At 42.2% G+C, this 25,842-nt stretch overlaps 1 protein-coding gene across 1 annotated transcript in view; it reads right to left on the reverse strand.

The window, feature by feature from the left end:
• Positions 1 to 25,842, reverse strand: part of LOC143981968 (transient receptor potential cation channel subfamily V member 3-like) — a 66,823-nt gene that overhangs the window by 31,153 nt on the left and 9,828 nt on the right. The window contains exons 3-7 of the mRNA XM_077480258.1: positions 20,740 to 20,891; positions 16,351 to 16,527; positions 14,027 to 14,167; positions 7,103 to 7,383; positions 3,778 to 3,954 (exon numbers count right to left, since the gene is read on the reverse strand). Of these exons, the coding sequence (XP_077336384.1) occupies positions 3,778 to 3,954; positions 7,103 to 7,383; positions 14,027 to 14,167; positions 16,351 to 16,527; positions 20,740 to 20,891 (928 nt within the window). The remainder of the gene's footprint in view (positions 1 to 3,777; positions 3,955 to 7,102; positions 7,384 to 14,026; positions 14,168 to 16,350; positions 16,528 to 20,739; positions 20,892 to 25,842) is intronic.

Raw genomic sequence — 25,842 nt, forward strand, 5'->3', positions numbered from 1 at the left:
CGTCCATTAAGGGCACATGGGCACCGCCCCCTCTCTCCAGCCACCCCCTCTATGACTAATGGATAGATTCATGCATTGCATAAATCTATCCATGGCCCCCACTGCCCCCCCCCCTATTCAGGCGTCGGGCCCCTTTTCGGCCCTGGGCACCTGAATTCAAGCGGTGGGGGGTGTCTTTTTGAAGCACCTGATTAGGCTCTAATAGGCTTCAAAAAAGGTGGACTCGTGGCGCAGAGCATTGCACTCGCAGTCCACCCAGATGCGTTAGAAAAGCAAATGAATATTTGCTTTTCTAACACTGAACCACCTCTCTGCCAATCAGGTAGCATGGGTTTAATACCCGTTATCTGATTGGTTGAAGGGAGAGGCGCTCTGATTGGACACCTAGCAAAACTGAACAACAGAGGAGGGAGAAGCATGGAGAAAACAGGAATCATTCCACAGCTCGCCGCCATCACACGCTACCTTACTCGCCACAAAGATGGGGTAAGTGGACAGCAGAGGTCACAGTGGCGGCATTTGACAGGCACAGTGGCTGCATTTGGGGCACAATTGGCTGCATATGATGGGCACAAGTGGCTGCATTTGATGGGCACAAGTGGCTGCATTTGATGGGCACAAATGGCGGCATACGATGGGCAAAAGTGGCTGCATATGATGGGCACATTGGCTGCATATGATGGGCACAAATGGCTGCATATGATGGGCAAAAGTGGCTGCATATGATGGGCACATTGGCTGCATATGATGGGAACAGTGGCTGCATATGATGGGCACAAATGGCTGCATATGATGGGCAAAAGTGGCTGCATATGATGGGCAAAAGTGGCTGCATATGATGGGCACATTGGCTGCATATGATGGGAACAGTGGCTGCATATGATGGGAACAGTGGCTGCATATGATGGGCACAGTGGCTGCATTTGATGGGCACAATGGCTGCAATTGATGGCACAGTGGCTGCATTTGATGGGAACAAGTTTCTGCAAATTAAAACTCAGAAACACATATGCGTGTGTGTCTACATGTGTCCATATGTGGACAGGGATGGATTGGCCATCGGGACTACCGGGAGATTCCCAGATCAGTGGGCCAGTTTCAGCGGCCTCCTATTGCCTTGGAGGTCCAGCGATCTACCCGCCAATCGCCGACAGCTGGTGCCTGTCTATCCCAGATGATGTCACAAGCCAATGGGGATAGAAGAGAAGAGAGGAGGGGCCTCCGGGGAGTGCTGCGTGACATGAGAGAGAGAACTTATTACAGACAGGCGCTTCCTGCGCTACTCTGCATGCTGGCTAGGCTAGTAAATGATCCCATCATGTGCCCCGATGTGACCTGATGTGGTCCGTGCCCTGATGTGCCCCGATGTGCTATGTGCCCCGAAGTGCCCTGATGTACCCCGTGCCCTGATGTGCCCTGATGTTCCCCGTGCCCTGATGTGCCCTGAGCCCTGATGCACTATGTAGCCTGATGTGGTATGTGCCCTGATGTGCCCCTGATGTTCCCCGATGTTATGTAAATAATACATAATTAAAATCAATTAATGAAGCTAATAAAAAAAAAATATATTTTATAAATCGTTTTTTTAAATATTAAGAATTATTGATAAAACAATTTATGTCCCACTCGACGTTGAGACCATGGGGTACGTAGGATTGCATAATAAAAATCCATTTGGTTTCCATTCTAGCAATAGCCCTGATTTTATTTGTACCCCTCCACTGAAGTTGTCCCTTTCAATGTTTTATTGTGGTATTTAGCGTAATGCCTAGACAGATTATGCTTGCTAACGCCACGCTTTATATTCCCTATATGCTCAGACAAGCGGACACGCAAAGCTCTCTTAGTGTGTCCAATGCACTATTTGGAGCACGGGCATTGAATTATGTACACCACTCAAAAGAGCATGTGATGAATGATTCAATGTTGTATGATTTATTAGTTTGAGTCGATTGAAAAGTTTCATACCTATGTCCCCTAAAAGAATTAATTTGACAAATGTCACATTTTCTACAGGAGTAGAAACCATTCATAGTTTGAAAAAAAGAAATGGCTTTAGGGGGGGTCTACCACATTCCGGACCATTTTTTGACGCAAGGAGGGTGCTCCTCTATAAATAACAAAAGGGCGATCAGGAAGGACAGGACCTAGTACTCTATCATTCTTCAATAAATTCCAGTGTTTATTGAGAATCTTTCTAACTGAAAAATGTTGGTTAGAATAACCAGTCACCAAAGAATAGGAAAATCTGTTATCCAATGCTTGATTAATCCTATTCGATCCTTCCAGCATGGACTCCCTCTCCATATTACCAACACTCTTTATGATGTCATTAATTTCCTTCTCATTATACCCCTTATCCAAAAATCTCGATTTTAAGATTTGGGCCTGTTGTTGGTAATCCGATATATTAGTACAGTTTCGCCTAATCCGCTGAAACTGGCTTTTAGGGACCGCTTTAAGCCAGGGGATATGATGACAACTACTCATCAGGATATAAGCATTTCGATCGGTCTCCTTAAAGAAGGTAGTTGTAATTAATTGTAAATCTTTAACTTGAATATTAAGATCCAAAAAATGGATCTGTGATTGACTAGTTACGTATTCCAGGGAGATATCCCTGTCATTCAAGTTGAGCCTCTGAAAAAAGGCTTCAAGTGAAGGTAGGTCTCCCTCCCACAACAACAAAATGTCATCGGTGTATCTTTTCCAAAAACTTAACTCATTTGGTGGGTCAACATCAATTACCTCACTCTCTCACTGAGCCTTAAATAAATTCACTAAACTGGGTGCAAATTTAGCACCCATAGCGACACCAGCAGTTTGTAGGAAAAAGTTCCCCCCAAACCAAAAATAATTATGGCTGGTGGCAAAAACCAAAAGATCCAAAATAAAATCCTTCTGAATTGATGGTAAATAAAAATCCTGCTCAAGATAGAATTTAGCTACCTCGAAATCATGTTCATGCGATATTATAGTATAGAGAGAGGCAACATCTGCAGTTGCCAATATACAACCATCTCTCTATCCACAATCTGATAAAAGATTGATTACTTGGGTTGGATCCCTCAGATATGCAGGTGTCTTAACAACAAGTGGTTGCAGGAAATTATTAACATATTTCCCTATCCTGGCTGTAATTGAGTCAATGCCGCTAATTATTGGGTGGCCAGGGGGCTTTGATAAACTCTTGTGGATCTTGGGTAAGTAGTAAATCACCAGTATCCTAGGTGCTGAAGGCACCAGAAATAATTTTTCTTTTTTATTTAACATACCCAACTGGAAACCATCATGAAGTCGAGCTGAAAACACTCGCTTATACTTTTTTATTTAGTGATTGCGCTGTTTAATTTATACACATCGTCACTGATTTTGACCATTTAATTTTTGTTGGTGACTGCTTTAGTTTTCTTCCTAAGAGTTTTTTCACCATTACTTTTAGTTTCATTTTGTTCTTCTAAAAAAAATGTAATTGTACAGTATAGTGTCGTATGTAATTTCATTTTGAGTGCTTTAGTGGGAATCATTTGAGCTTTATGCCAATTTTTAGAGATGTTTTCACTAATATCTTTTTTGTACTTATCACTAATTAGCGCTGCACTTATATTCTTTATTATTCTATTTTGAGTTTGGTATCAGGCTTTATGGTGCTGGCAGCTTTTTACTACCTGATTGTTCTCTCTAGCTCAGCGTTTACAATTTTGGTTTTATATTATTATAATATACAAGTAGTAAAAAAAATATATAAAAACATACATTCCCTTTAATTTCACTTACATGAATATCTGTATTGTATACAACTATTTCTAGCACCGAGTTTTTTGAGCATGTGTCCACATCGCGCAGATCATACAGATGAGATGAAACAGGGCCATAAGCCCAGTCTGTGAATCTCTTGGATAGCATTCTGTTTTCTTTCTCCTTTATTTCTTTATTCAGAATGTATTTAAGTATCTAAAAAGAGAACATTATTTTAAAGACAAATCAAAATAACATGTTTTTCAGACTTTCACAACATCGTTGGTCATTTCAGTTTTCCAGTAATCAATGGCAATGTATAATTAATTCTAAAACTGTTCACTGTATTTTATTTTCAGAGGTAATATACACTTACAGATATTTTTCTGGTAATCAGTTTATTTTATATCTTAGGTACTTTGGCGGTGTGTCCGTTGAGGGCGCAAGGCGCCGCCCCCTCTATCATGCCACCCGCCTATATGTAAAGTGGATAGATTCATGCATAGCATCAATCTATCCATGGCCACTGTAGCCACCCCCTATTCAGGCGTCCGGCCCCTTTTTGGGTGCCGGGCGCCTGAATTACAGTGGCAGGGGTCTTTTTTAAGCACCTGATTAGAGCCATAGGCTCTAAAAGGCATCAAAAAAGGTGGACTCGGAGCGCAGAGCATTTCCTAAGTGTGTTAGTAAAGCTAATTAATATTTAAACACTGAACCGCCTCTCCGCCAGTCAGGAGGCACGGGTCTAATACCTGTCACCTGATGGGCTAAAGGCACAGGCATCCCTATTGTACGCCTAGCGGAATGGAAGAAGAGATGCACGGGAACCATGGAGGACACAAGAGCTGTCACCTGACCCGCTGCATGTCCCACAGCTTGCCGCCGTCACTCGCTGCCTGAACTGCCACCAAGATGGGGTAAGTGGCGGTCAGACAGCGAGTGGGTGGGGGGGGGGGGTCACAGTGGCTGCACATGATGGGTACAGAGGCTGCATTTTATAGGCACAGTGGCTGCATTTTATGGGTACAGTGGCTTCATATGATGGGCAGAGAGGCTGCATTTTATTGGCACATAGGCTGCATTTTATGGGCGCAGTGGCTGCATATGATGGACACAGTGGCTGCATTTTATGGGGCACAGAGCCTCCATTTTATGGGGCACAGTAGCTGCCCTTTATGGGGCACAGTGGCTGCATTTGATGGCCATGGTGGCTTGATATGCTGGGCACAGTGGCTACAATTCATGGGACAGTGAGGCTGCAATTTATGTGTTTTTTTTTCAATATTTTTCAGAATTTTTCAGTTTGTTTGCACCCCCCCCAAAAATTTTGAGCACCAGCCGCCACTGCTTAGGTATATTATAATATCGTTTTAATAACATTGTTTTTTAGCACTTTTCTGTGAAATTTCTTCCATTCAATATGTTCACCAAAGCAAATAAGTACTTTTTTCTGTGTTCTGTCAGCGTTCAGCCTTTTCACCCTGCAGCAGGCTCCCACAGCAGAGAGCAAAATAGAGAACAACCCTGAGCATTAGTCAACCCGCATATGTAAATACCTACAGACAGCTGAAACTAATATTGCGGTCTGACTACCAGGTAGGATGTGGACCTAGAAATTAAAGTAGAATTCCACCCTAACACTAAAATCTGTAAACCTGCAGGCATCCATGATCTCAGACTAACCTATCTAGCCCTTTACAGAAGAAATTTCTATACATACCTTTTCTGAAGCCGATCCGGTCAGGTCCCGCGCTGAGCTGTCAGCAGCGGCGTCACTTTGGATGAGGGTGCAGAGGACACAGCCAACAACAGAAGCCCCATAGTAAATCTATGGGTGATGTCACTTGCCATTAATTTCACAGCCGTTGTCAGCTGTCAGCTTCCGCCACTGGAGATCAGACCAGAGCAGCTTAAAAAAAAGGTATGTATAGCGATTTCTTCCTTCCATGGCTAGATAGGTTAGTCTTAGATCCAGTGGCGGTCGGTGTTCAATATTTTAGGGGGGGGGGGAACTAACGCAACAGGAATGTGGCGAAAGAACCCACCAAGGTGGCGATCAGAGGCCTTTCCTTAGGAGGCAGGGGGAAGGGAGAGCCGGGCCATTGCTTCTCCTCCTGGCCGAACAGAATGTGAGACCCACTTCCTGATTGGCCGGGAGGAAAATCAAAAAGACAATAGCAAATATTAATTTTCTATTGTCACACAACTGGGTGGGCTCAGGGCACAGTGTTGTGTGCCCCGAGCTTACCCTTTTTTAAAGCCAAGAAGAGCCTCAGGCTCTAATCACGTACTTAAAAAAAAAACATTGAAATCCATGCGTTCAACACCCTGCATATAGATTAGGGGCAGAGGGCATGGATTAGGGGGGCGGCGCCCCTCTATTCTGTATGGAAGGCCTGTCACTGCTTAGAGATTTTTGTGTTAGGGTGGACTTCTACTTTAAGGGTTTATCTCATACTAACATCTACAAAGCTTATTGAAATTCTGAGAAACACACAAAGTTTGCTTTTTCTATCAGCCATAAATCCCGGAGACCCCCCTGATGTGTATGAGAAACCTTGGTGCCTACAACTATTTTTCACAATGCAGGCCTCTTGACATTACAATGTTTGAAACAAGGCAACGTATGACAAAAAGAAAAAGAAAAAAACTATACCTACTTAACAAAGACCATAATAATTATGGTTTGCACAAGTTTCAAGCTGTTAACAGCATATAATGAGAAAATAACCAGATGTCAGGTAGCAGAGTTGGCAAGAGTAGTTATTGTTTTACCAACTTATAGCACATTATGGAATATTTTTTTTCTTTGTGGCAAAATTACTTTAATGCCGCGTATACACGGTCGGAATTCCAGCCAGAAAAAGACCGATGAGAGCTTTTCACCGGAAAATGCGACCGTGTGTATGCTCCATTGGAATTTAGCTGTCTGAATTTCCACCAGCCAAAAATTGATAGCATGTTCTCAATTTTCCAGACGGAAAAACATTCTATCGGTAATTCCGATTGTGTGTATGCAATTCCGACATGCCAAGAATCACGCATGCTAAGATTCAACTACGAGATGGAAGCTATTGGTTACTGGCTATTGATCTTCCTTTTTTGTAATCCCGTTGTGCGTGTGGTACATCACCACGGTCGGAATTTGGTGTGACCGTGTGTAGGCAAGACAGCTTGAGCGGAATTCCGTCGGAAAAACCATCAGAGCTTCTTCCGACGAGAATTCCGATCGTGTGTACGCGGCATTAGGGATGTCCTGGGGATGTTAGTATACTGTAGAAGGTCCAGAAGTAGTTATGGTAAATGCTGCATTATATAAAACAAAACAAATACTTGATACTTATTTACCTTTTTGAGGGCTTACCTCCAGTTTACCAGTTGTTGCTGCCAGCTGCATTGGTGAAAGACCATTTTTATTTCTAGTGTCTTCTAAAGACTTGTTTTTACACTTGCGTATGATTTTATCATACATATTTATTATGAATGTATTGTGAGCTTCTGAGCCCTCTGAGGCAGTAACTAGAGCATGGAGCACTGTATTTCCGAGAGAGTCCTGCATGGAAACATTGGTTTGGCTGTCATTCATAAGCAGTTCAACTATCTCTGGTTGGTTGGTACACGCAGCAAGAGCCAATGGTGTTTCACCTGAAATAATTAAATATAATACAATTATATATTAACCCATTAATGCCTAAGGGTAAAACAAATCCAAATGCCTAAGCACAATTCTGCAACTTTAACATGTGTTAGTAAAACTGTACATATCATGACAACAGCTTAGTGTATCCTGGGGGTTTATACTTTGTTTTTTTTCCAGGACAAATTGGCTTTTTTTTTTTATGGTAAATAGTTAATTATATAATATATATATATATATATATATATATATATATATATATATATATATATATATATATATATATCTATATATATCTATATATATATCTATATATATCTATATATATATATATATATATATATATATATATATATATATATATAATTAAAGGAGTCGGCCCAAAATAGTAAAAAAACAATATTTTTCTTAAATTTAGCTCCATATTGTTTTAATCATAACTTACTACCAAAGAACAAACCAGAATTAATTCTCCTGCTGACGGAAGATCGCAGCGATACCACATATGTGTATGTTAGTTGTCTTTTGTACCCGTAGCGCAGCCCAGAAACAATGGTGTGCATTTTGCATTTTTTTAACCAAAGTATGCTGACTGTGACCATTAACCCCAACCTTGACCCTAACACTAACCCTGGTAAATCTTGATCTTGTTATTTTCTTTCTTTATTTTTTTATTTCATTTTTATTAATTTTTTTATTTTTTTTTTACACAGTTTGGTTTGTTTACATTTCCCCTCCTGCAAGAAGAGGGAGATACAATGTATCTTTCTCCTCATTCAGAAGAGGAAGCAAACACAGGGGCAGGCTCACAGTGATTGATCACTGTGATAGCCAATTAGAGGCTGTCACAATTGATGAGGATCTACCATGTTGGATGATGTGTTTGACAACTGATTTAAATCATAGGACATTTATGTTTTTTTTTTTCTCTATAAATAACTTTGTAACGTGTGGTATGTTTATTTATTTAGGGGGAAGCTGGAATAAGGGTCTGGGTCCTCACCAAGATAAATGTCTGGCATGCATTTATTGGGGATACCCCACACATTTTTGTCAGTGACCAAAAAATCACAGTATAGAAAAAATAAAAAAACTCTGTCAGTAAGTTACATTTCCGTGCCATCTTCTGTGTCTGATGTATTTTGGGTTGTGCCCATGCTGTTAAAAAAAACAAAAAAAAAACAACAAAGCTGGCAAGGAAATATCATTTACCAGCAATTTACTGTAAATGATATTTTTTTCTTTTGTAAAAAGAAAGTTAGTATATATTGTATATGTGCACCACTCCACAGCCAGGGTTAAGGCACCCCCCCCCCCCCCCCCCAAACATGTGTTTTAAAGGAATTGTGCAATTTTTATAATCTTTACTAGGGGGAGGGACACGTTAAGGTTAGAAAATAATAGAAGACAACAATGACAATGCTTTCTTCCAAAGTGATATACACCTATATGGAAACCCTATAGGTGTATATCACTTTGGAACAAAGGTAGGAGGATGCATATAAAAGATATATAAATACACTATATTACCAAAAGTATTGGGACGCCTGCCTTTACACACACATGAATTTTAATGGCATCCCAGTCTTAGTCCGTAGGGTTTAATATTGCGTTGGCAAACCCTTTGCAGCTATATCAGCTATAATTCTTATGGGAAGGCTGTTCACAAGGTTTAGGAATGTGTCTATAGAAATGTTTGATCAGAACAGCTATCAGCCAATGTCAACTGATCACGTGTTGTAAACAGAGCCGGTAATCTGCTTTTTTTCCCCCTCACGCTGACAGTGTGAAAAATCAGCTTACTGTCTGGAGTTAACGTGACCTACCAGTGTCCACCAGTGCCACCTAACTGTGCATATCAGCACTGCTAAGTAGTGCCCACCAGTGCCACCTATCAGTACCCATCAGTGCCTCATCATCAGTGCCACCTATCAGTGCTGTCTATTAGTGCCACCTAGCAGTGCCTATCGGTGCCCATCAGTGCCACCTATCAGTGCCACCTCATCAGTGCAGCCTCATCAGTGCCCACTAGTGCCGCCTCATCAGTACCCATCAGTGCCACCTATCAGTGCTGCCTTATCAGTGCAGCCTATCAGTGAAACCTATCAGTGCCCATCAGTGCAGCCTCATCAGCGCACATCAATGAAGAGAAAAATTACCTGTTTACAAAATTGTATATCAAACTATGAAAACTAATTTCATACGAGTACAGTGTAGCATGACTGCGCAATTGTCATTCAAAGAGTGACAGCACTGAAAAATTAAAATTGGCCTGGGCAGGAAGGGGGTGCCCAGTAAGCAAGTGGTTATAGTTTATGTGCGTGTAAAGGCAGGTGTCCCAATACTTTGATACTTTGGTAATATAGTGTATGTGTGTGATTAAAAAAAGGGAACAAATGTCTCTAATAAAATTCATAAAGGAGATCATGTGAGCATGTTTGTTTTATTGGGACTGTGTAAAATGTTTTAAATGGCCACTAGATGTCGCCATATCCTCATAGTGTCCTATAGTACAGGGGGGGGGGGGGGGGGGGAAGGAACATGGAAGAAGAAACAATGTATCAGATAACACATTGTTGCCATCATAGCTCTTAAACTACCCTCAGGTTAAAAGGGCAATGGAAGACAAAATGGGAACCAGAGTAATATATATATATATATATATATATATATGTATGTGTGTGTGTGTGTGTGTGTGGTGTGTGTGTGTATATATATATATATGTAGCTCTGAAGTTGTTCTCCGATAAGAAAATGTGGAGATAACTTTTCATATTGGAAATCCATTTGGTATTTATGGTTTGACCCCACAAACTGTAATTTTATTAGGATTGTGGTATGTCCATATTGTTGTGAATAATATTCACTTTATAGTTGCCAAATCTTGCCTTGAGGATGCGAGACAGTAAATTACATAGGAAGTTAATGCATTGCTTAACCTGAAACTCTCTACCCTTTTTCATTTGTGAAAGAGCGTTTTCTATTTTCCATAAAGGCACATATAAACATAATTACATTTACCACATTTGCAGAACCCACAAATGTTAAGACCTGGAGGAAGCAGATGCTTTAAGGTCATTAGAAGCAATGATATCAATCACACATCTAGGCTTAAGCCCCATACACACTATCAGTTTTTCTGCTGTGTTTTTCCGTCAGGTTTACCAAAACCATGTAGTAGAAGGGCCCTGCCTGATTGCATACGAATTGAAACTTCTAAGGTTTGACCTCCTATTATATGGTTTTGGTAAATCTGATGGAAAAACTCAACAGAAATACTGATAGTGTGTATGGGGCTTTATGAAAAGATTTTGATGGGTTTATCTTGGAGGATGTTAGTTGTAAATTTACACTGGCATTAAAAGCAGGCATTTGAAAGACATTAAAATGCCTAATGCCTGTGCAAATGATACAATGGACAGTACACAGTCCTGTTCACACTATCAATACATGAAGCATTAGCATTGTATCGCTTCAAAATTGAAGCCTCATGTCTAGTCAGGAGGCGTTTGGAGCCTTTCAATGCCTCCCATTCAAGTCTATGGTAACGCTTTGCAAACAGGCAGGCTGTTGCGGTGCAGTTGTGGGGCATAAGGATTCGTTTATGTAATGGAATAGGCGTTTGTGGGGTGATTTTAACATGCTTTAAAGTGGCTGTATAGGTTTGGGTTTTTTTAATTTATTTTTTAACCACTACAATACAGGACACTTTCGCCCCCTTCCTTCCCAGACCATTTTTCAGCTTTCAGTGCTCTTGCACTTTCAATGACAATTGCGCGGTCATACAATGCTGTATCCAAATGATTTTTTTAGCATTTTGTTCGCACAAATAGAGCTTTCTTTTGGTGGTATTTATTCACGACTCCTTTATCTATTTTTTGCAATATAAGAAAAAAAAGCAGAAATTTTGAAAAAAAAACTATATTTTCTTCTTTCTATTTTAAAATCCAATAAATTCAAATTTTGTCATAAATTTAAGCTAAAATGTATTCTGCTACATGTTTTTGGTAAAAAAAAGTCCATTAAGTGTATAATAATTGGTTTGTGTGATCACGGACATATGTACACAAATGATCATTTACAGATGTGTGCAGGTGATCACAGACATATGTGTGCAGATAATCACTGGGACACGTGATTTTAGTGGGACATATATGGGGGACAGGTGTTTTTATTATTTGGGGACATGTGTGTTTTGGGTACATTGTGTGGGGACATGTGTGTTTTACAGGTGTGTTTACACTAGGCTAGTGATCAGTGAGTAAAAAGTTGTAAAAAACAGCTCATACTCACTGATCACCAGCCGGCTGCAGCGATCCGCTCTCCTCTCCTTAGCAACAACTTCCGTGTGAGGAGAGGAGAGGCAATTGCCTAGCAACCGGCTGTTTGTTTACATCACATGACAGCTGTGATTGGACACAGCCATCATGTGATCAGGAGGGCCAATCACAGAGCCCTCCTGCCGATCGGAGATGCACCATGTCCGGGTGACACGAGCGCATCAGGATTGCGCCACGTTCCTGAACGTCCACTCAGAAGGAGAGGGCACCCACCCAGCCATATATGTACATTGGCCAGGTGGGAAGTAGTTAAATAACAAACATGATATACTTACCTCCACTGTGCAGTTCATTTTGCACACAGTGGCCCCCATACTACTGTTCTGGGGTCCCACGGTGGCTGTCTCAGCTCCCCCCTGCCATAGATAACCCCCTTGGGAAGTTCTCTCCAGAGGGGGTTACCTTGCAGGTGCGCTCCCGTCTCATACACTCTGCGTCCATAGACACAGTGTATGTCTCGGTCCTGCCCCCCCGGTGGCCGCAGGAGGGCCGGTCATGGTATTGCACAATGGCCACTTTTCACTCTCCTCTCCACTATCCCTTCCTCACTTTTTATTTATTTTATTTGTGTGTGTTTTGTCACTGTTTGTCACTTCACGTTTTGATTAGTAGGGTGTCGGTCCTCGGACCAATCCTGAACGTCTTGAGGGAGAGCGGACATAGGCCTTCTGGCTTGGTCCAATCTCCATGAGGGGGGGCCTACCTTCGGGGAAGCCCCCATAGTACCAAGTACCTAGGAGGTTCTGTTTCTGCAGTCCTCCCGGGGAAAGGAGGTCTTCCGGTTTCGTCCGGGGACCACTTGTTGAGTCTGGTACCTCAGTCCCCGTCTGGAGACTAACGCCCCAGGGGGATCAGGGTATGGTCCTTCTTTTGGAGGACATCAAGCACCCGTCTGCACTTTTTAGTGTTCACTCTTTATGTGTGTGCACTTTTTTATGCACCGGGTGGAAGTTTTTTGGGTGTGTTTGCACGCCATGGGCTTTTTCAATAGAAAAAATTTGGATATGATTGACAATGGCTTCTCTGCTATAAATCTATCCAATGAAGAGCCGTAAAGCTAGCACGTTCTCGATGCAGGATTTTGGAGGACTCAGATAAGTAAACCGGAGGGCTGGGGGGGGAGGCGGTAATTATAGGATACATTAAGGTGAAAAAACAGAAGGTTTACAACTCTTTTAATGCTCATCAAATATCTCAAAACTGCTCATAGGGTGTTTGGGGAGTTATTTTAACTCATCATTAATGCTTGTAAAATGCCAGTCTAACACCGATACACTGATACTAAAGTTCATTAACGCAATTCTAACGCCAATACTAACTCTATAGGAGCGCCTTAGAAATGTAGTCAAGCATGAACAAGCCCTTTACTGAAGAGTGGTGTACCTTTTGAGAATACCATATTGCTTATCAAGGATGCAGCCGATCTGAGGGGTTTTTCTATTGTACTGTGTACAAATCTAAAAATATTCTTGTCTGCTCAGATGAGGACTAGAAATGATTATGTTTTCTTGTGTATTGGGCTTCAGTCTTTACTGGACTGTACTCTTACTAGACATGTGCGATTAGTTTTGTACGAATCGAAAATTTGTTTATGAATTTCAGATCCAAATTCCGTCACAACGGAAACGTGACTGGTGTTGTTGACCAATCAGAGGTTTTCTTCTGCTGCTGAGTGAGGGTTGGGAAAATTTCCTTTTTTTAAATGGGAGTGGGAGATTGGTACTGGTAGTCAATGGGAGATTCAAAATCGGACAAAATGAGAATTTTCTTTAATTACGGTTATTCGTTGTGATGAAACCCAGGAAGTCAGCACAGCACAGGGATGGTTGGAGCCCATCAGCATGAGCACAGCACAGGGATGTTGGGAGCCCCTCATAATGATAAATTCATCATAACAAACGTTCGTAATTGTTAACGGAAATTCGTATTTTGTATGAATCCAAATTGAATTTCGGGCGCGAATTACGAATTAACGGCTAATACGAGACAGAATGGAACGAAATGAAATTAATTTATTGATGGAGCACATGTCTAACTCTTACCACCAAGCATACTGTTTCAGTCCCCTCTGAGCACCAGCTTGGGATATCTTTTTTACTTTCAAGTAAAAAATACTTTTTTACTTTCAAGTAAAAAAATACTTTTTTACTTTTCTTTTCTTCATTTTGGCTCTTCCAGTGAGCAGGCTGACCATTTAAAAATACACGTAATAATGCGTTATTAAAAAGGATTGAATTTAAAGAGATGTGTATGAGATAGTGAAATTGTATCCCAATACTTTCTTTACCATAGAAAAAAAATTGCCACTTACCAAAATAAAACCCATTATTTTTATCCACTGGGTTGAAAAAAAGACCACTTGCTCTTACATTTATTTTAGCTCCCTTTGCAATGAGATACTTCACAATTTCAAATTGTCTTCTTTCAATAGCAATGTGTAAAGCAGTCTGACCTAGATGAAAAGTACGAAAAGTTGTCCAAATTAATTTGTGTTCTTTGTTCACAAAATATGACGATGCATTTAATGTATGTTGATATACTCTAAAACATCAAACATCATTCAGATGCAACATCCTTACAGCTTAAGAAAAACTATCAGTATATATATATTTTTAATGTTCTGTCCCCTATGGGACTTTGTTACATGTTGCTAGGTGCTTCCTAACTTTAGCTATGAAGTTTGGCCTGATCCCTGGCACGGCCGATCTGACAACAGCTAGGAAGTAGATGGGCGCTGCATAATGGCAGCTTGCCTTGGCTCAGAGGATTTTTCTAAAACAAGCAAGGCAAGAGGAGTGCAGAGGGGGAGAGGTGTTACCCTCTACATACCTCTTGTTGTTGCTTGTCTTGGAGAAAGCGTGAAAAGTCAAGACAAATTGCTGTCCTAGTTGTTGTCAGATCAGCTGCAGCAGAAGGGGAAGGGGGTAAGGTTGCTACCTTTTCTACCCAAACCCAAACACTTTAGTGGTCTGGGACACCTTTGGGTGCCCCAAGTAGAGTAATAAAGTGGTGCGCATATCGTGTCGTAGCGAATAGTGGGTGTTGCTAAATTGCTCTTGCTGACATCATCACCTCAGTGATGCCAAACCTGCCCCCAAACAGTGTAATTATTTTGGTTACTTGGGGAGCCACAGCCGGTCTGAATAATGTGTCCAGGTTTCAGTCTGCCTTAAACCCGGATACATGATTCAAAACCCGAACTGTCCGGGGGAATCCCGAACAGGTGGCAACCCTAGAAGGGGGGCAAGGTCAGATCTCATAGCTAGGGTTTAGAAAGCACCTGGGATGTACAGAAGGACAGAATGGTAAATATATATATATATGATAAAAAATATATATTTATATAATATATATATATATATATATATATATATATATATATATATATATATATATATATATATATATATATATATATATATATATATATAAATAATGATAGTTCTTCTTTAGGAAACCTCACCAAGGAGTCACCAGAACTAGCATCCCCATTGGAAGATTTCCCCTATATTGCTTTCACTTTCAGTAATAATGGTAAACATGATAGATGAGTACATCTCCCTAACCGAGGCACAGACAGTAATAAAGACCTGCCAGATGTTCTGATCCCTCTACACTCTATCCAAAACCAAAAAAAAGTTTTGCCTTTAGTTATATTTAAAGATCTGTATAATAACTATGACTGTGTGAAAACTTTATGGGTAAACATACACAGTGAATGTAATGATTTTAATGGGCTTTTGATGTCTGGGAATTACTCACATAAAGGATTGCTAAACTTCAAATGCTGCTACAAAATAAAAGGTGAGTAATTTTATCCATCCCCCTGTTAAGTGGGACTTTGAAGCTAGCTATAATAGCAAGCATAATCATTGCTGCTGCCAATATAGAGGAGGAGGTTGCTTTTGCCATTGGATACATTGAAATGAGTGGTTTTAGTAGGGGATGAAAATGTAAATCCATGGCACAAGAAAAATATCTTATGCAAGTGGTTGCTACAGCCAGTCTATTAAATATATCTTTAGCACACCAGAAACTCTATAAAAATTTGCAGGTCTGGGAACATTTAGACAGCAATATATTACTATATAGAAGCATTTACTATAAGCTATACTATACTGTACTATAGACACTATAGGTACTATAGACAAAACTTTATTTGTCAGATTCTTTTTCGCCATTTATGTCCCATTGTGAAGATTTCCTGTCTCATAGCTAAACAGGAAGTGAGGAAATCTCTGCCAATTAAGGGATTTCCTTGGGGACCCCCAGGTCACCAGCAGTAGTGTTCCTATTAGAAGATGTCCCCTCTATTACTTTTCTGGGGACAATCCAGAATGTGGAATTTTCTTTTACTTTCGCTTTCAATGATAATGGTAATCAGGACAAATAGAGAGGGTGTATCACCTTAAAAGGGTCACAGACAGCAATAAAAACTGACAAGTGTTGTAATCCCTCTCCACTCTATCCAAAACTAAAAAACTTTTTGCCTTTAGTTATACTTTAATTATTGGATAATGTTTTATCACTGTTAAAGCTAATGCTGCACAGTACTTCTCCCCATGCAGAACATAGAGTATAATGATTTACATCTCAACATAATAACAATACGTTCCCATAAAGACTTTAAATTACCTTTGTAATTTTCCTCTGTGTATTCAGCATTAATAAATTGGTCCCAGAATCCATTATCTTCAGAAAATGAAATAAGAATACGCACTATCTCAGGGGTGTTGCTGTTTATATTCAATAACGCTTTCATCAAACATGTTTTCCCAGTGTCCTTTGCTGTTAGTTTATTCAAAAGATAATCTGAAATAAAATACAAGCTGTAAGATTTTTTTTTTCTTATGACTTGGGCAGGTCTTATCGCATTATCATTTTATTGTGCCATTGACATGTTCCTTGTCCTCACCAATCACATAAAAAATCCCAGTTTTAAAGCCTTGCTGAAACTGGTGTGGGGACACACTGGGAGCCAGGCCAGGCCTGGACCGAGAAAAAAACAGGCAATTTAGACTGAGCAGCCAATTTTCCAGCAACAGCCCGTTCGTGAGGCCGGCTGGTGATGGGCTAATCATGGAGTCGGTCCTCCGCACTGTAATATAATGGGGCAGTGTGATATAAAGGGGACTGCACTGTAAAGGAAACTAATGATTACAGTCCCCCTTTACAGGGCAGTCCCCTTTTCATCACAGTGCCCCTACCAATCACAGCCCCCATTACAGTACCCCTTGCAGTCATGCCCCTCCTTTTTCTCTGTAATCACATTGACCCCTTTTATGCTCTGCCTCCCCTGCACTGTCCTACCTTTGGCAGGGCATTATTTTATTCCTCGTGTGCTTTAATTTTTTTCCTTTATTTATTTTTTATTTCTCCTTTTCTTCTTTTCTTTTCATTCTTTTTTTATTTTTATATGTTTATTTTATTTTTATTTATATTTATTTTTTCACACTTTATTTTTTTTCTTACTTAAGTCATTTTCTTTACGTGTTTTTTTCAGTTTATTTTCCAACATTTTTTTCACTTGCACCTTATCTTCTTAATTTGTCTCCTTTCCCCACTCATTTCTTCCTTTTTCCTATTCACATTTCTCTATCTTTATCCTTTTTTATTTTTCGCTTGTATTTTTTTCTTCTCCTTTGTCTCTTTTTTCTGTTTCTTTTTTTTCACTCTTTCTCCTTTTCTCTTTATATATCCCCCCTTTTCTTCTATCTGTTCTTCTTCCCTCCTTACCCTCTTCTTCCCCCTTCCTTATCTCTTTTTTGCCACCATTCATCTTTATCTAATTTACACTTTCCTGCATCCTCCATTACTCCTTGTTCTGCCTTTTCACGTTTACCTTCTGTGTCTCCTTTCCTTGTATGCACTCCCAATCTGATGGCTTCACTTCTAATGTTAACTGTCTCCTTCACTCCCCTTTGTTTTTTGAATGGACATAATCTGCCTAGGTGGGCAGGGTCTCCTGACGTCATAATTTTCCATGACTTCGGCGGTCCCAGCCCTGGCAGCGTCCCCCGTTGCCTAGCTATCACCGGCCGTGGACAGCGATCAGTGATTTAATTGGATCCAACCTGCTGCCCAGGCTTTTCAGTGTACAGATCCCTGGCTCCTTCCGCCACCTGCTGATAGATAGGGCAGGAGAGCCTGAAGAGGAGACACAGGCACGACCGCATAGCGGGAGGTGAGCGGCAACCGCAGCCTGTGTTAACCCTCTCCAGGCCGTGGTGGCCGGTCATCAACATTCATTGTTGAGCCCAGTGGGCCCGGCCCACTGGGCAAATGCCCGGTGTACCCTATGGCCAGTCCAGGCCTGCTGGGAGCCTTCAACTGCTGTTGTGCTGAGCTGGACTTTTAGTGTTTCTATCTGCCTTAAAAACCCAATTAAAGGCAAATAAAAATGATCCCTCTCATTGGGGCTGTGCTAGCACTACAAGGGTTTATTGCTCATTTGTGTCTAGGGGATCAATAAGGAGATTTATTTTCTCTATCCTACATTCCATCCCACAGCTAGACTGATCTCCGTGGTTTCTGCACCGCCATGATACACTGCTCTAGAGTCCTCATCTCATCAAAACCAGAGCAGGGCCCAGAGCTTGTTATAGTGCATTCTATACACGGAAAACTATCGCTATCATTGATATTATTGATACCATTGATAGCTATCGCTTGTTCCTGCAATCTATGTAGCAAGTGTTGTTCAGTATTACTCCTCCAAACCATCAGTTAGTTGTGGGAAAGTAGCGGCAAGCCTTAGTTCAGCTGCAACAAAGTGGAGTAAACCATTGCAACAAAAACTATTTAACTTTGCTGAAGTTAGGCAAGTATAATTTGAAGGGATGGTTTGGGTTACAAAACCAGTGTTTTGCTCCTTCTAATTGTTTACTGAATAAGAGCATAATGCCATCCATGTTTTACCTGATCATTTTTAAAGGGCTTGTCTCAAGGACTTTTCTGTGGACTGGTATTCCTGCCAAAAGGAAATAGCAACTCAGGTCCCTACAGCTGACAGATATGTACAGGTATGTTATGGTAGTTTAAAGTGGAGTTCCAGCCTGTATTAAAAAAACATTTAAACGTCATCAGCTACAAATACTGTAGCTGCTAACTTTTAATATAGGGACACTTACCAGTCCAGGTATTCTGCAATGTCAGCACCCCTAGCCCATCATCCATTGGCTTCAGGTACCGGTGGCATCCTTACTAAGACAAACAGAAAGTGAAGCCTTGCGGCTTCACAGCCTGTTTGCTACTGCGCATGTGCTTTCTGAATGGACCCGCTGTCTTCCAGAAGACACCGAGGGGGAAGGAGGGGGGCTGGGTTTGAACAGATATATCCACCCCCCTCCCGAAAAGTGCAAAATATGGCAGTTGGGGGAGGGGGTTGCAAACAAGCAGAGCTTCCGCTTTTGGGAGGAGCCCGCTTTAAATATTTTCAATCAATGACAAATCATTGATAAAAAGAAACAGGGTTTATCAGAGTGAGGAAGAAAACTTGCCTGTGTAGGCTTGCTCTAATGGTCCCTTGCTGCTGTAGTGGAGCAATGCAGAACCAGAGTGACGTATGACGTCCCATATGACATATGTATTTCTATGAGGATTGGCCCTCTATAGCTGACACGCAGCGAAAAGCTTACAGACATTCTACTGCTGCCAATTTGTGGATAGTTTGGATTTTGTGAATTTCAGTAAGTAATATGACTTTATTAGCCTGATCACACCTTATCTAAAAGCTGTGTGTGCAGCCCTTTCATTATGTTGGATTCAACCCAGATAGCAAGCAATTGAGCTGCAAGTTTGAAAATGACTTGCTAAGATATTGCTAGACTTGCCAGGCTTGTTGCACAATTTCAGCAAGTCCGCAGTGTATGACTGTAGACCAACTTTCTTTGCAAACATTCTGCAAGTCTGCTGCAAGTTCTGGTTCAGTTATGTCGTGCAACAGTCACCCACCACAGGGGCCATTGTGGCTTGCTGTAGACTCACCACTGCAAAAGTGTGAACTAGAACTTGTGCTTCAAGTGTTCTGCAAGTGTACAACTTGGCAGTGAACATGTGCAGCAAGTTGACAGACTAATGCCGGGTACACACGATCGCACATTCCGACAACAAAATCCATGTTTTTTTCTGACGGAACTTGTCTTGCATACACACGGTCACACAAATCTTGTCGGAAATTCCGAACGTCAAGAATGCGCTGACGTACAACATGTAGAACGAGCCAAGAAAAATTAAAGGGGTTGTAAAGGTTCATTTTTTATTTTCTAAATAGGTTCCTATAAGCTAGTGCATTGTTGGTTCACTTACCTTTTCCTTCGATTTCCCTTATAAATGTTTTTTTCTTTGTTTTCTTTGTCTGAATTTCTCACTTCCTGTTCCTCCTCAGTAAGCTGTTCAGTAAGCTGTTCTGGCTGACTAACCACCAGCTTGGATGATGGTGAGAAGTTTACTGAGGAGAAACAGGAAGTGAGATATTCAGACAAAGAAAAAAAACATTTAGAAGGGAAATCGAAGGAAAAGGTAAGTGAACCAACAATGCACTAGCTTAGAGGAACCTATGTAGAAAATAAAAAACGAACCTTTACAACCCCTTTAAGTTCAATAGCCAGTGCGGCTCTTCTGCTTGATTCAGAGCATGCGTGAAACTTTGTGCGTCAGAATTGTGTACACACGATCGGAATTTCCGACAACAGATTTTGTTATTGGAAAATTTGAGATCCAGATCTCAGATTTTGTTTGTCGGGAATTCCAACGAAAAATGTCCGATGGAGCCTACACATGGTTGGAATTTCCGACAACAAGCGCCCATCGAACATTTGTCGGAAATTCCGACTGGTGTTTATTACAATTCAACACTGCCACAAATTTGTGGCAAGTTATCCTTGCTATCTGAGAATATACTTATTTTGTATAACTCATTTCAACTTTATACAATAACATTAGAAATTGACTGTAGTATGTACTGACAACACAAAAGACTATTTTCTCATTATTACTTTGATAGTGTTACTTTATTTGTATTACCTTGAGCACCAGACTTTGAAAAGCTAGAGGACCTGTCTTTTATGTTTTTGAGAAGCCTCGTTAACAACTCCTTGTCTCCATCAGAAACAGCAGACAATAAAAGTATTTCATGATTATGTATTTCATGATTTGCATTCGATGGCTCACTTTCCCTAGAATGGTATAAAAAAAAAGATAGATATTATACTTAGTAGAATTCATTTAGATGCAAAGTGTATACTATATACACTTATATATATATACAGGTCCTTCTCAAAAAATTAGCATATTGTGATAAAGTTCATTATTTTCTGTAATGTACTGATAAACATTAGACTTTCAGAAATTTTTGATTCATTACACACAACTGAAGTAGTTCAAGCCTTTTCTTGTTTTAATATTGATGATTTTGGCATACAGCTCCTGAAAACCCAAAAATCCTATCTCAAAAAATTAGCATATTTCATCCGACCAATAAAAGAAAAGTGTTTTTAATACAAAAAAAGTCAACCTTCAAATAATTATGTTCAGTTATGCACTCAATACTTGGTCAGGAATCCTTTTGCTGAAATGACTGCTTCAATGCGGCGTGGCATGGAGGCAACCAGCCTGTGGCACTGCTGAGGTGTTATGGAGGCCCAGGATGCTTCGATAGCGGCCTTAAGCTCATCCAGCGTGTTGGGTCTTGCGTCTCTCAACTTTCTCTTCCCAATATCCCACAGATTCTCTATGGGGTTCAGGTCAGGAGAGTTGGCAGGCCAATTGAGCACAGTAATACCATGGTCAGTAAACCATTTACCAGTGGTTTTGGCACTGTGAGCAGGTGCCAGGTCGTGCTGAAAAATGAAATCTTCATCTCCATAAAGCTTTTCAGCAGATGGAAGCATGAAGTGCTCCAAAATCTCCTGATAGCTAGCTGCATTGACCCTGCCCTTGATAAAACACAGAGGACCAACACCAGCAGCTGACATGGCACCCCAGACCATCACTGACTGTGGGTACTTGACACTGGACCTCAGGCATTTTGGCATTTCCCTCTCCCCAGTCTTCCTCCAGACTCTGGCACCTTGATTTCCGAATGACATGCAAAATTTGCTTTCATCTGAAAAAAGTACTTTGGACCACTGAGCAACAGTCCAGTGCTGCTTCTCTGTAGCCCAGGTCAGGCGCTTCTGCCGCTGTTTCTGGTTCAAAAGTGGCTTGACCTGGGGAATGCGGCACCTGTAGCCCATTTCCTGCACACGCCTGTTCACGGTGGCTCTGGATGTTTCTACTCCAGACTCAGTCCACTGCTTCCGCAGGTCCTCCAAGGTCTGGAATCAGTCCTTCTCCACAATCTTCTTCAGGGTCCGGTCACCTCTTCTCGTTGTGCAGCGTTTTCTGCCACACTTTTTCCTTCCCACAGACTTCCCACTGAGGTGCCTTGATACAGCACTCTGGGAACAGCCTATTCGTTCAGAAATTTCTTTCTGTGTCTTACCCTCTTGCTTGAGGGTGTCAATAATGGCCTTCTGTACAGCAGTCAGGTCGGCAGTCTTACCCATGATTGCGGTTTTGAGTAATGAACCAGGCTGGGAGTTTTTAAAAGCCTCAGGAATCTTTTGCAGGTGTTTAGAGTTAATTAGTTGATTCAGATGATTAGGTTAATAGCTTGTTTAGAGAACCTTTTCATGATATGCTAATTTTTTGAGATAGGAATTTGGGGTTTTCATGAGCTGTATGCCAAAATCATCAATATTAAAACAAGAAAAGGCTTGAACTACTTCAGTTGTGTGTAATGAATCGAAAATATATGAAAGTCTAATGTTTATCAGTACATTACAGAAAATAATGAACTTTATCACAATATGCTAATTTTTTGAGAAGGACCTGTATACTTATATATATATACTATATATCACTCAGGAATACAAAATTATTTCATAACATAACAACCATGTTTATGTACTGTACATCATTAACAACTTATGGACTACCCCCTTTCACCCCTCGCACACCAAACCTTGCTGCATACTGATAGCTCCAAGCACACAAAGCAGAATATAAGCCAGAAAAAGATACTAAAATGTAATATGCATATCTTTCCATAGCTTCATTCATGACAAAAAATGTAATCAGTAATGTCATAGATGTTGGGATAGGGATTAGAATTAAGAAATACACTTAAAGGAGAACTACAGTCTGCTCACATAATTTGTAATAAAAAACATCTTTGCCATTCTGAAGCTTCCCTCCAACCACTTTGGATATGGATTATTTTATATAAACTGTGATTCTGTACTTGCCAAAAATGTTGCAGAAATCTTCCTCCACTGAGTCTGGCTGCAAACATTTTAACTGTGGTCAGCTGAAGCTGCTGCCTGTTCATTTCCTGGATTTTACACAGACACACAGAGGCACATCTCCAGCTCTGCAGCTCTCATTTGCCCTCTTATGACTCACCCCTTCCCCTCCCTTTCTGGCAAACTGTCACCAGAGTGAGAGGGAGTGAGAGGGAGAGCTGTGCATGATGTCATAAACCTAGGCTTTTTACCAGACAAGAAACAGGAAGTGGGCTGTATAAGGCATTTACTATCCAAAGTTAAAACAACAAGGGCAGAAGATTTAATAGATGGAAAGATAAAAAAATGACTGAAGTTCCACTTTAAGGATGAAGATTGGAGAGATATGTAGAGACATATCTAAAAATTGTGTTATAATATTGGTCTTCAAAAACACATATGCCAGTGTTAGTGGTACCTAAGTCCAACAGTAATAGTAAAAGGTCTGTCCAGGCACAGTGTGTTATATTTTTGTGGCCCTGCCATCAAAAAAAAAACAGGCAGGACAAAAGATTAGTCACCAGTATTACCTGCAGTCTCCCTGCAGCTGATCTTTCACCATTACTGACTTGCCATGCCTTGTTCTGCACTGTCTCTTTGTGAGGGCAACCATCTCAGTAGAGGCAAGGCTTTGCTTCCTCATGTCCGAGCCTCCAGCAAGAACAGTGAGAAGCACAGTAGTGACATCACCAAATCTCATAAGACTAGCAGAGTCCATATACAGCTCCACTTCTTCCTCCAGCTGCCTTAGATCTCAAACTGCAGATAGGTACATTAGTGCCTAGTCACACATAACAGGAAGTACAACACTATTTTTTAGGAGAACATTTGGACAAAGGGAACATTTGTACTGCTTATGCCGCGTACACACGGTCAAACTGTATGACATACTTAGTCTGGCGGAAAAGTACGCCAGACTGTCCGTTGGAATTTCCGAACGGGCTACTTGCCCACACACGGCACTTTTTGAGCGGACTAATACGGCGTACTAAGTCCGCCGTACTATCCGCCCTACTTTTGAAATGAACGGACTCGCCCACACACGCGGAGGAAAGTCCGCTCATTTCGAGCGCATCTCCAGGTAGGCGGGGCCCGCAAAGGAGACGTCGCTGGCCCCGCCGCCTGGTATGGACTTAAAGGGGAACCCCAACGCCGAAAAAAATCGGCGTGGGGATCCCCCCCAAGTCCACAACAGACCCTTGTCCGAGCACGCTACCCGGCCAGCCAGGAAAGGGGGGCAAGCGAGCACCCCCCCTCCTGAGCCATACCAGGCCGTGTGCCCTCAACATGGGGGGGTGCCTTGGGGAAGGGGGGGGCGCGCGGCCCCCCCACCCCAAAGCACCTTGTCCCCATGTTGATGAGGACAAGGGCCTCTTCCCGACAACCCTGGCCATTGGTTGTTGGGGTCTGCGGGCGGGGGGCTTATCGGAATCCGTCTTCGGGGGTCTTCTCGCCGGACTCCTCCGCTATCTTCTTGTAGCTCTTTTGCTAGTGGAGGAGTCCGGCTTTCTTCCTCGCCGCCGGCCTCTTCTCCCGACTTCGGGGGTCTTGTCCCCCTCTTCGGTTCTTCTGCCGGGCCACCGCGCCTTCTTATAGCTCTTTATAGCCGCCTTCCGTTCTTCTTCTTCTTCTTCTCCTTCTTCTCCAGGAGATGTTGACTCGACGATCTCTCCGGCCACAATGCCAGGGCCGCGCTGCGCGGCCACTTATATAGGGACAAGGGGCGGTGTCACATGGCTTTATGTCACATTGGTTGGTGTCACATGGTGACCCCGCCCCCTTACGATGTCATAGTCCCCATGTGACATCAACCCATGTGACCAACCCATGTGACATAAAGCCATGTCACCCCGCCCCTTGTCCCTATATAAGTGGCCGCGCAGCGCGGCCCTGGCATTGTGGCCGGAGAGAGCGTCGAGTCAACATCTCCTGGAGAAGAAGGAGAAGAAGAAGAAGAAGAGGAAGAACAGAAGGCGGCGGCGGCGACAGAAGACCGGGCCACCGCCTGTAAAAGAGCTATAAGAAGGCGCGGTGGCCCGGCAGAAGAACCGAAGAGGGGGACAAGACCCCCGAAGTCGGGAGAAGAGGCCGGCGGCGAGGAAGAAAGCCGGACTCCTCCGCTAGCAAAGGAGCTACAAGAAGATAGCGGAGGAGTCCGTCGAGAAGACCCCCGAAGACGGAAGACCCCCGGAGCTGTGCAATAAAGTATTTTATCTCGTGTGTTGTGTTTTTTTTTGTACTTTTATTTTACAGGTGAATGGGTAGGGGTACATTGTACCCCATACTCATTCACATAGGGTGGGGGGGCCGGTATCCGGGGGCCCCCTTATTAAAGGGGGCTTCCGGATTCCAATAAGCCCCCCGCCCGCAGACCCCGACAACCAATGGCCAGGGTTGTCGGGAAGAGGCCCTTGTCCTCATCAACATGGGGACAAGGTGCTTTGGGGTGGGGGGCCGCGCGCCCCCCCCTTCCCCAAGGCACCCCCCATGTTGAGGGCACAAGGCCTGGTACGGCTCAGGAGGTGGGGCGCTCGCTCGCCCCCCTTTCCTGGCCGGCCGGGTAGCGTGCTCGGACAAGGGTCTGTTGTGGACTTGGGGGGGACCCCCACGCCGATTTTTTTCGGCGTTGGGGTTCCCCTTTAAGTCCATACCAGGCGGCAGGGCCAGCGACGTCTCCTTCGCGGGCCCCGCCTACCTGGAGACCCGCTCGAAATGAGCGGACTTTTCGGGCGGGAAAAGTCCGCTCATTTCAAAAGTACGGCGGACTGGCATACACACAGCCGGATTGTCCGCTGAAATGCGA

Source organism: Lithobates pipiens, unplaced genomic scaffold, assembly GCF_037356315.1.
Source record: "Lithobates pipiens isolate NorthernLeopardFrog02 unplaced genomic scaffold, aLitPip1_a1.2 Scaffold_16, whole genome shotgun sequence".
NCBI lineage: Eukaryota > Metazoa > Chordata > Amphibia > Anura > Ranidae > Lithobates > Lithobates pipiens.